This window comes from Coregonus lavaretus (genome assembly GCF_964263955.1).
Source record: "Coregonus lavaretus genome assembly, chromosome: 23".
NCBI lineage: Eukaryota > Metazoa > Chordata > Actinopteri > Salmoniformes > Salmonidae > Coregonus > Coregonus lavaretus.
In genome coordinates, this window is record NC_140010.1 from 4,262,875 (window position 1) to 4,275,374 (window position 12,500).

The 12,500-nt window shown below is 43.6% G+C and overlaps 1 protein-coding gene across 1 annotated transcript in view; it reads right to left on the minus strand.

The window, feature by feature from the left end:
* The window catches only part of LOC311098833 (caytaxin-like), a gene marked incomplete at both ends in the record, with an annotated part of 22,871 nt that overhangs the window by 1,989 nt on the left and 8,382 nt on the right, over positions 1-12,500 (minus strand). Inside the window, 5 exons of the mRNA XM_084139401.1 lie at positions 9,664-9,699; positions 10,283-10,381; positions 10,828-10,914; positions 11,579-11,710; positions 12,055-12,157. Of these exons, the coding sequence (XP_083995527.1) occupies positions 9,664-9,699; positions 10,283-10,381; positions 10,828-10,914; positions 11,579-11,710; positions 12,055-12,157 (457 nt within the window). The remainder of the gene's footprint in view (positions 1-9,663; positions 9,700-10,282; positions 10,382-10,827; positions 10,915-11,578; positions 11,711-12,054; positions 12,158-12,500) is intronic.

Genomic DNA, 12,500 nt, shown 5'->3' on the forward strand with positions numbered 1-12,500 from the left:
ACCAGCGTGCCGTCTGTCTAGTAACCTTCGGAAAACACAACAACACACAAAGGAGCAACAAAGAAAGCTAAAACATGTTTCAGTCAATTCAGAAGAGGAACTGCTTATTGCACGTAATTTAAAAACATTTTGATTTACATATTGAATAAAAACATGTAGATAACCAAAACACTTATATCAAACATTATTGCACACATATACCTCCATACTTATGTTACAGCAATGTTAATACATGACATTATTACAATGTTATTACATTTTTACATTTACATTTTAGTCATTTAACAGACGCTCTTATCCAGAGCGACTTACAGTTAAGTGAGTGCATACATTTTTCATACTGCCCCCCCCCGTGGGAATCAAACCCACAGCCCTGGCGTTGCAAGCTCCATGCTCTACCAACTGAGCTACAGGGAGCTTTATTACAACTATGTACATCTGGGTTGTCCAACCAATGCCTGTTTTTGTCCCGTTGAAGGAAATAAACACATTTCACAGAGTTCATCCAGCCGTCTTGCATCAGGCCAATAAATGTTCATCATGCAGTAGTCTAGAGAACAGCTGATTTATCCATGCAAGAAGAAATGGTTGTGCATCTGCACTAAAGAGTCAGTGGAAGCCAGGCTATCTGCCAGGGTAGGTTTATTCCATGGGCCAGGGGTCAGGCTATCTGCCAGGGTAGGTTTATTCCATGGGACAGGGGTCAGGCTATCTGCCAGGGTAGGTTTATTCCAATCGGATGGAGGTCAGGCTATCTGCCAGGGTAGATTTATTCCATGGGACAGGGGTCAGGCTATCTGCCAGGGTAGGTTTATTCCATGGGACAGGGGTCAGGCTATCTGCCAGGGTAGGTTTATTCCAATCGGATGGAGGTCAGGCTATCTGCCAGGGTAGATTTATTCCATGGGACAGGGGTCAGGCTATCTGCCAGGGTAGGTTTATTCCATGGGACAGGGGTCAGGCTATCTGCCAGGGTAGGTTTATTCCATGGGCCAGGGGTCAGGCTATCTGCCAGGGTAGGTTTATTCCATGGGACAGGGGTCAGGCTATCTGCCAGGGTAGGTTTATTCCATGGGACAGGGGTCAGGCTATCTGCCAGGGTAGATTTATTCCATGGGACAGGGGTCAGGCTATCTGCCAGGGTAGGTTTATTCCATGGGACAGGGGTCAGGCTATCTGCCAGGGTAGGTTTATTCCATGGGACAGGGGTCAGGCTATCTGCCAGGGTAGGTTTATTCCATGGGCCAGGGGTCAGGCTATCTGCCAGGGTAGGTTTATTCCATGGGACAGGGGTCAGGCTATCTGCCAGGGTAGGTTTATTCCATGGGACAGGGGTCAGGCTATCTGCCAGGGTAGGTTTATTCCATGGGACAGGGGTCAGGCTATCTGCCAGGGTAGGTTTATTCCATGGGACAGGGGTCAGGCTATCTGCCAGGGTAGGTTTATTCCATGGGACAGGGGTCAGGCTATCTGCCAGGGTAGGTTTATTCCATGGGATAGGGTGGTGTAGGTCAGTATTCCATCATTACACAGACAGACCAAGGTATCTGCTGTGTGGAAAGTAGGACAATGTAGGATGATGTTGATGTGATGTCATCTTCACCCACCAGTCCTCATTAGTCCTCCATTAGTCCTTTAACTTCAGCCGAGAAGTCTTTTACCCTGTATTCATAGATCCTCAGCAGGGTGGTGAATTCTTGTTTTACCTGGAATGGTTTTAGATAAACACACAATTAAATCATCATCACCATCACCATCATCATCATTACCACTACCACCATCATCATCAACATCATCATCTTCATCATCATCATCACTACCACCACCATCATCATCAACATCACCATCATCATCACATCATCATCATCCTTGTCACCACCACCGTCATCATCATCATCACTACCACACCCACCACCACTACCATCATCACCATAACCATCAACATCACCATCATCATTGTCACCATCACCATCACTACCACCACCAACAACAACTTCATATAAAAAACAATTGCTGAGCCCAGTAGCTGAATTCTCATCATTGATATCAATCCAGTGAGGAACACCTTGAGTTACACCGCCTCAGTTTCATTATTTATAATGTCCTCTACTTCCTCTCCCCCTGTACAGAACAGATAGTGGCCCTTCCTTCTTTCCATTTTCCGGACCATTCCATCCCAGATCACTGGTGTATGTCCCTGCCTAAATGGCAGCTGTGGCAGGAGCATGTCTGTGATGTCTCTGCTACTGTGAGACAGTGAGAATGTAGAGCTTCCATTAACCTTACTTTTGCAGTGTAACATAAAAGAACACCGCCACTTGCGGGCAGAGCTTTGGTCTCCAGTGTAAACGGGCGGTCTTGGAGGTTAACCACCTTCATGGGCAGGGGGCGTCATGTACCCATTATTTTAGAGGGGGCACGAAGTACGTGAGGTTGGCCCCTCTCTGGAATTTAGAGAATTTTGCATTTTTCAAACAACCTGAAACAGCTTTTTCCTGCAATCTAGAGCCATAATCATTATACATAATTCTATCTAGCTGGCTAGCTAAAGGCAACTTCATCAAATTGCTAGGTGGCTAGTATTACAGAGAAACAACTACATTTACGTCATTTAGCAGATGCTCTTATCCAGAGCGACTTACAGTTAGTGAGTGCATACATTATTATTTTTTCATACCCCCTGTGGGAATCGAACCCACAACCCTGGCGTTGCAAACCCCATGCTCTATCAACTGAGCTACATCCCTGCCGGCCATTCCCTCCCCTACCCTGGACCAATTGCGCGCCGCCCCATGGGTCTCCCGGTCTCGACCACTGCGCCACTCGGGAGACTCAAACACGTTTGTTTTATTTATTCATCAAAAAGGAATCAAAAGGCTACATAGCTTGATCAAATTAATTTACAAAAATACCTACTGCGACTCCTGCCCTTCACCGGCAGCTAAAATCAAATCAAAAGCTGTGTGTGTCACTCAACACTCTCCTCCACTGACAATACTGTCTACCCGCTCTAGAGCAACGGTCTCCAACCTTTTCTAGCATGAGAGCTACTTTCATATTATGAAACATGGCGTGAGCTACTCAAACATTTTTTCCCCCTAGCTTTCAAATAGGCACACTCTTTGTTATTTCCCACATTTTCGGTTATATTTTTTTCCAATGTTTTCCGTTTTCTACTCTCAAAATTGCAATTATTCATAGAGAAACAATGACATTGGATGTTATAAGTTAGTGTCGATGCTTAAATCACATAAAATAAAACTGTAATAAAAATGTAGACGTTTTTGTGTAATACTTCTTTAACTGCGCATTTTGTGAGAGAGGAATGTGCTGGTCTATTTGCTTCTGCATATGCCATGACAGAGTTTGCAAAACAAAAGCCCACCCGATTGATAAAAATAATCATGATATGATTCTGCCAGGTAAGCCTACTTTGCAGATTACATTTAATTGAGAAGGTTTTGGGGAAAGTCTTTCTAACCATAAGACAGTCATCATAACTGGCTACATTAAGTGAATGATAGACAAACGTGCGCACCACACAGACATACAGGGGCAATGTTGCTGGAAATTAATTGGAAGATATTGTGTTATGTTTGGCTTTCTAAGCCAATTGTGGCTAACCAGGAGTGGGATAATGATTTGATTGGATAGTAGCTGGAAGCATGAGGTGTCTGATACTTGTGAGATTTGCCTGGTCTTTGCCTGGTCGAGTCAGTGTGCCCCCTCCACAATATAGAGCTGACAGATATTATTATAATAAATAATAATAATAATAATAATAATAATAATAATAATAAAACGTGGGCTTAAAAATGAAGTTTAGTAATTCATTTAACATCTAAAAAATGAATGCAAAAAAAATTAATATATATATATACAGTACGAGTCAAAAGTTTGGACACACCTACTGATTCAAGGGTTTTTCTTTATTTTTACTATATTCTACATTGTAGAATAATAGTGAAAACATCAAAACCATGAAATAACACATATAGAATCATGTAGTAACCAAAGAAGTGTTAAACAAATCAAAATATATTTTATATTTGAGATTCTTCAAAGTAGCCACCCTTTGCCTTGATGACAGATATGCACACTCTTGGCATTCTCTCAACCAGCTTCATGAGGTAGTCACCTGGAATGCATTTCAATTAACAGGTGTGCCTTGATAAAAGTTAATTTGTGGAATTTATTTCCTTCTTGCGTTTGAGCCAATCAGTTGTGTTGTGACAAGGTAGGGGTGGTATACAGAAGATAGCCCTATTTGGTAAAAGACCAAGTCCATATTATGACAAGAACAGCTCAAATAAGCAAAGAGAAACGACAGTCCATCATTACTTTAAGACAATTTCAAGAACTTTCAATGTTTCTTCAAGTGCAGTTGCAAAAACCATCAAGCACTATGATGAAACTGGCTCTCATGAGGACCGCCACAGGAAAGGAAGACCTAGAGTTACCTCTGCTTCAGAGGATAAGTTCATTAGAGTTAACTGCACCTTAGATTGCAGCCCAAATAAATGCTTCACAGAGATCAAGTAACAGACACATCTCAACATCAACTGTTCAGAGGAGACTGCGTGAATCAGGCCTTCATGGTCGAATTGCTGCAAAGAAACCACTACTAAATGACACCAATAAGAAGAAGAGACTTCCTTGGGCCAAGAAACACGAGCAATGGACATTAGACCGGTGGAAATCTGTCCGCCGTGTCTTTGTGAGACGCAGAGTAGGTGAACGGATGATCTCTGCATGTGGATGGAGGAGGTGTGATGGAAGCTTTGCTGGTGACACTGTCAGTGATTTATTTAGCATTCAAGGCACACTTAACCAGCATGGCTACCACAGCATTCTGCAGTGATATGCCATCCCATCTGGTTTGCGCTTATTGGGACTATCATTTGTTTTTCAACAGTACAATGACCCAAAACACACCTCCAGGCTGTGTGAGGGCTATTTGACCAAGAAGGAGAGTGATGGAGTGCATCAGATGACCTGGCCTCCACAATCACCCGACCTCAACCCAATTGAGATGGTTTGGGATGAATTGGACCACAGAGTGAATGAAAAGCAGCCAACAAGTGCTCATCATATTTGGGAACTCCTTCAAGACTGTTGGAAAATCATTGCTCATGAAGCTGGTTGAGAGAATGCCAAGAGTGTGCAAAGCTGTCATCAAGGCAAAGGTTGGCTACTTTGAAGAATCTAAAATTTAAAATATATTTGTTTAACACTTTTTTGGTTACTACATGATTCCATATGTGTTATTTAATAGTTGTGATGTCACACTATTATTATACAATGTATAAAATAGTAAAAATAAAGAAAAACCCTTGAATGAGTAGGTGTGTCCAAACTTTTGACTGGTACTGTATATATATATACAGTATATATATAACATACATTTTTAAATTACTTTAAAAAATAATAATAATACAGCCCACTGTCTACAATACAACTCAACACCCCACAGTAAAGCCCACTGTGTGCTATATAAATACAACTTAACACGCTGCAGTGGCTAATTCCTCATTGATAGCATTCCACTGAGGTAAGGTAGTCCTCGTGTTATATTATTTATTGATCCTCTCACCCCTGAATGGTGGTGAAACACTAGGGTGGTGAGACACTAGGGTGATGGAGGGCTGGGACCCTAGGGTGGTGAGACTCTAGGGTCGTGAGAATCTAGGGTGGTGAGAATCTAGGGTAGTGAGACACTAGGGTGATGAGACACTAGGGTGTTGAAACACTAGGGTGGTGGGACACTAGGGTAGTGAGAATCTAGGGTGGTGAGAATCTAGGGTGGTGAGACACTAGGGTGTTGAGACACTAGGGTGATGGGACACTAGGGTAGTGAGACACTAGGGTGGTGAGACACTAGGGTGGTGAGACACTAGGGTGATGAAACACTAGGGTGATGAAACACTAGGGTGGTGAGACTCTAGGGTAGTGAGACACTAGGGTGGTGAGACACTAGGGTGATGGGACACTAGGGTCGTGAGAATCTAGGGTGGTGAGACACTAGGGTGGTGAGACACTAGGGTGGTGAGACACTAGGGTGTTGAGACACTAGGGTGATGGGACACTAGGGTAGTGAGACACTAGGGTGGTGAGACACTAGGGTGGTGAGACACTAGGGTGACGAAACACTAGGGTGGTGAGACACTAGGGTGGTGAGACTCTGGGGGGAGGGTACTTTCCTAGTCTCAACCAGCTGCAGCTCCGTTCTAGTTATGTCCTAGTGATGTTTCCTAGTATAAATAGCACTGAACTTTGGCAGGGATAGAGAGATACAATGTGCTAAGGAGAGGATCAGATGAGCTTTATGTAACAGACATTAAATTAATGTCAAGAAGGAGGAGGGGGTGTACTCTCTCTATAAGAGAGGGGGGGTGGTATACATGTCCTGTCGCTGTAAGAGAGGGGAGGTGGTATACATGTCCTGTCGCTGTAAGAGGGGGGGGGGGGGGGGGTGGTATACATGTCCCGTCGCTGTAAGAGGGGGGGGGGGGGGGGGGGGGGTGGTATACATGTCCTGTCGCTGTAAGAGGGGGGGGGGGGGGGTGGTATACATGTCCCGTCGCTGTAAGAGGGGGGGGGGGGGGGGGGTGGTATACATGTCCTGTCGCTGTAAGAGGGGGGGGGGGGGGGTGGTATACATGTCCCGTCGCTGTAAGAGGGGGGGGGGGGGGGGGGTGGTATACATGTCCCGTCGCTGTAAGAGAGGGGGGGTGGTATTTTTTTTATTTTTATTTTATTTTTTATTTCACCTTTATTTAACCAGGTAAGCCAGTTGAGAACAGGTTCTCATTTACAACTGCGACCTGGCCAAGATAAAGCAAAGTAGTGCAATAAAAACAACACAGAGTTACATATGGGGTAAAAAAACATAAAGTCAGAAATACAACAGAAAATATATATACAGTGTGTGCAAATGTAGCATGTTATGGAAGTAAGGCAATAAATAGGCTATAGTGCAGAATGTCCTGTCGCTGTAAGAGAGGGGGGGGTGGTATACATGTCCTGTCGCTGTAAGAGAGGGGAGGGACCCAATTATGTAAATGTTAATGGTGAGTCCTAACGTCCTAATGTGAAGCATGGACAGACCGACATACAGTTAAAATCCTAAGAAAAGGGTGTCCTTTAGATATATGTCCTAATGATGTCCTCCTAATAGACGTGGAACATACAGTTAAAATCCTAAGAAAAGGGTGTCCTTTAGATATATGTCCTAATGATGTCCTCCTAATAGACGTGGAACATACAGTTAAAATCCTAAGAAAAGGGTGTCCTTTAGATATACGTCCTAATGATGTCCTCCTAATAGACGTGGAACATACAGTTAAAATCCTAAGAAAAGGATGTCCTTTAGATATATGTCCTAATGATGTCCTCCTAATAGACGTGGAACATACAGTTAAAATCCTAAGAAAAGGATGTCCTTTAGATATATGTCCTAATGATGTCCTCCTAATAGACGTGGAACATACAGTTAAAATCCTAAGAAAAGGGTGTCCTTTAGATATATGTCCTAATGATGTCCTCCTAATAGACGTGGAACATACAGTTAAAATCCTAAGAAAAGGATGTCCTTTAGATATATGTCCTAATGATGTCCTCCTAATAGACGTGGAACATACAGTTAAAATCCTAAGAAAAGGGTGTCCTTTAGATATACGTCCTAATGATGTCCTCCTAATAGACGTGGAACATACAGTTAAAATCCTAAGAAAAGGATGTCCTTTAGATATACGTCCTAATGATGTCCTCCTAATAGACGTGGAACATACAGTTAAAATCCTAAGAAAAGGGTGTCCTTTAGATATATGTCCTAATGATGTCCTCCTAATAGACGTGGAACATACAGTTAAAATCCTAAGAAAAGGGTGTCCTTTAGATATATGTCCTAATGATGTCCTCCTAATAGACTTGGAACATACATTTAAGTTAAATTGACTGACATGAAAACCTCATGATTAGTAAGAACAGATTGTAGTTGGTAGAACTGATAGGGTCAGAGTAGGAGGAGAGCTGTTACCTAATGTCAAAGGCTGTGAGAGGTGTCCTCTAACATTGACCTCGGCCTGTAAACACGACTCAGTAGAAGCGTCACACCCACAGCTCCTGCTATGTGTTGTAGCCTGTTGTTGCCACAATGCAATACAAGCATGTGACGCAAAGCAATGGGTCGCATAGCTCTGGTCCAGGGTGTTATGTGCGTCTTTCTGATGCTGAGCTTCACTGTCGCATGTAATGCCCTGGACCAGAGCTACGGGGGGTCGCGGTGATGCCGAAAGGACTGTTTTACCTCAACAAAGCCTCTTCCCAGCGGGCAAAGCTGGTCAACATGATCTCACTACAATTAGTTCACAACCTGAACTGATTGTTATCTGATTGAGATGGCATCGGTTCAACTAGTTTTGCCTGCTAGGTTGATTGTGGAAAAAGTCTCAGGCAACGTAAAGAAGGAATCGATTGGATTTGTGAACCTCTTTGTACTGTACAGAAGCTGCACTGTCTGCGCAGTGAAATGGGCTCACCTTTCCGTGGGGGGTGTAGACTTGATATGCTCCAGCTCCTTTTCCTGGCTATGGACTCCATAAGAGATATTTATTATGGGCAGGACATTATAAATTATAGGACAGGTGTACACTAGTATGTGGACACCCCTTCAAAATTAGTGGATTGGGCTATTTCAGCCACACCTGCTGCTGAAAATCGAGCACACAGCCAAGTAATCTCCATAGACAAACATTGTCAGTAGAATGGCCCATACTGAAGAGCTCAGTGACTTTCAACGTAGCTGCCCCGGTCAACTGTAAGTGCTGTTATTGTGAAGTGGAAACGTCTAGGAGCAACAACGGCTCAGCAGCGAAGTGGTAGACCACACAAGGGAATGCCGAGCGCTTAAGCGCGTATCGTGTAAAAAATCGCCTGTCCTCGGTTGCAACACTCACTACCGAGTTCCAAACTGTCTCTGGAAGCAACGTCAGCACAAGAACTGTTCGTTGGGAGCTTCATGAAATGGGTTTCCATGGCCGAGCAGCCTAAGATCACCATGCGCAATGCCAAGCGTCGGCTGGAGTGGTGTAAAGCTCGCCGCCATTGGACTCTGGAGCAGTGGAAACACGTTCTCTGGAGTGATGAATCACGCTTCACCATCTGGCTGTCCGACGGACGAATCTGGGTTTGGCGGATGCCAGGAGAACGCTACCTGCCCCAATGCATAGTACCAACTGTAAAGTTTGTGGCAACAGTTTGGGGAATGCCCTTTCCTGTTTCAGCATGACAATGCACCCGTGCTCAAAGCGAGGTCCATACAGAAATGGTTGAAGAGATCGGTGTGGAAGAACTTGAGCCCTGACCTCAACCCCATCGAACACCTTTGGGATGAATTGGAATGCCGACTGCGAGCCAGGCCTAATCGCCCAACATCAGTACCCGACCTCACTAATGCTCTTGTGGCTGAATGGAAGCAAGTCCCCACAGCAATGTTCCAACATCTAGTGGAAAGCCTTCCCAGAAGAGTGGAGGCTGTTATAGCAGCAAAGGGGGGACCAACTCCATATTAGTGCCCATGATTTTGGAATGAGACGTTCGACGAGCAGGTGTCCACATACTTTTGGTAATGTAGTGTATTAACGCTTATCCCATAAAACATACCTTTCTTTTTGTGCTGTAATCTTCTGCTCATCATATCTGCAAATAAAAACAGCAAGGGTGATTGTGATTGTAATGTTGTTGTTTTTTTTTCTCCAGAAACAACTAGTTTAGTTTTATTTTCTATTCCTGACAGCTAACCATCTTTGCAACCTGACTATGAGAGGGATCACTCTGATTTAGAGCCTTATATTCAAAGCTCTCTTATGCGGCGTTTAGGCAGCCCAATTCTGATCTAGTGGAAAAAGATCAGAATAAGGCTGCCTGTGTAAACATATAGACCTACATACATGTACTCATTCTGTACACATAAATAACATATATATAACAGGAGGCTGCTGAGGGGAGGACGGCTCATAATAATTGCCGGAACGGAGCAAATGGAATTGCATCAAACACATGGAAATCCTGTGTTTTATGTATTTGATACCATTCCACTGATTCCGCTCCAGCCATTACCATGAGCCCGTCCTCCCCAATTAAGGTGCCACCAACCTCCTGTGATATACATAGCACACATTCCATAGCTAGGCTAAGTGATTGTAACCCACTGTGTCTACAGTAAGGTCAGCAGGTTGAGCAGGTGCTTCATTGGCGACCCCTGGTGGCGGTTGGGACTTACTGCAGGACACATTCTGGAATCTGTATGTGGTCCATAGGGATCAGCTGGCTCAACTCATCCAATGTGTGAACATAACGGATCTTGTCCATGAACTTGACACTGCAGCGGAGAGAGACAGATGGATGGAGAGAGGAAGATATATTTTTATAGTCTGAATCACATTAATCTCGGAAGCCCAGAACTAAAATCTTGCATAATTGGGTCAGATGCGATACCAGTTATGTTACGGGAGTCTGTCCATGAAATATTAGAACCAGATTAACATTGTTTGCTCTAATGGTTCTTTAGGTTCACATCTCAGAAAGGATCTGAGTCCCGAGGCTGCTCCTTCCTCTGAGTCCCGAGGCTGCTCCTCCCTCTAAGTCCCGAGGCTGCTCCTCCCTGCTCCCATGCCCTCCCTCTAAGTCCCGAGGCTGCTCCTCCCTGCTCCCATGCCCTCCCTCTAAGTCCCGAGGCTGCTCCTCCCTCTAAGTCCCGAGGCTGCTCCTCCCTGCTCCCATGCCCTCCCCAGGTGCAGTGATGATGATGACGATCAGGGGTCTAACCTGATAAAGGGTCTGGAGATGGCCAAGACTGTACGGATGAACCAGGACGGGTGAGCAATGACCAGCCACTTCAGATTCTTCTTCAACCTGCAGAGGACATTAAAATACGATTTACATTAACTGTATGTTCATACAGCATAGGTTACACATCTATAAGCACATCATAAACATGACATTACACATCTAAAAGCACATTATAATCATGACATTACACATCTATAAGGACATTATAATCATGACATTACACATCTATAAGCACATTATAATCATGACATTACACATCATAAACATGACATTGCACCCCCCCTATCCACATTGACGGGACCGCAGTGGAGAAAACATCGTAAACATGAAATTACACATCTATAACCACATCATAAACATGACATTACACACGATAAATACATCATAAACATGACATTACACATCTATAAACACATCATAAACATGACATTACACATCTATAAACACATCATAAACATGACATTACACATCTATAAACACATCATAAACATGACATTACACATCTATAATCACATCATAAACATGACATTACACATCTATAAACACATCGTAAACATGACATTACACATCTATAAACACATCATAAACATGACATTACACATCTATAAACACATCATAAACATGACATTACACATCTATAAACACATCGTAAACATGACATTACACACGATAAATACAATGAACCTAACACAACATTTAAAGGTGCATTCTGTAAGTTATCGTTTACCTCCTGTTGATGGTGTGGTAGCACCTCTTTAGCCAGCTGATACCAGGCATCCTCCTGCGAGGCGTAGCTCCGTTCAGATAGATGATCATGTAGTCGTCAGCCACCAACAACTCCAGGCTACTGATAACAAAGCTGACGAGGAGACAACACACAGCACATTACAACCCACATCAAATCTGATTGGGTTAAAAAAAATTAAAATAATGCAGATGTAAAAAAAGAAAAGTTAAATATATGACTTTGTGAAGGAGGACAGCTCAAATTCAAATCCACTGATTCTGTATAAGGCCTGGAGTTGTTCCTGACCATGCAACCTGACTAGGAAAAAACTCCAGTCACAGACTTTAACAAGGTCTCTGGAGTTTTCCTGCCCAGATCACATGTGGTCAGGTAGAACTCCTGGCCCTAGCTATTGTATGGCTCTTGGGACAACGGCTGTTATTTTCACCATGAAGGAGCTTGGTGTGGGTTCTTACAGGAAGAGGTTCTCCATGATGTAAGTGTAGTCGTCACAGCTGCTCTCTGGCAGGTAACAAGCCGCAAACACTATGATGGCATTCAGACCCTCACCATAGTAACCTGAGAGAGGAAGAGGGAGAGGTAGAGAGACCAAATAATGCACGCAGAGCAGAATTAGGCCGATACCCGCTAATTATCAAAATCCAGAAAAGAGCCGTTAAATTCTACAACCACCTTAAAGGAAGTGATTCCCAAACGTTCCATAACAAAGCCATCATCTACAGAGAGATGAACCTGGAGAAGAGTCCCCTAAGCAAGCTGGTCCTGGGGCTCTGTTCACAAACACAAACAGACCCCACAGAGCCCCAGGACAACAACACAATTATACCCAACCAAATCATGAGAAAACAAAAAGAGAATTACTTGACACATTGAAAATAATTAACAAAAAAACTGAGCAAAC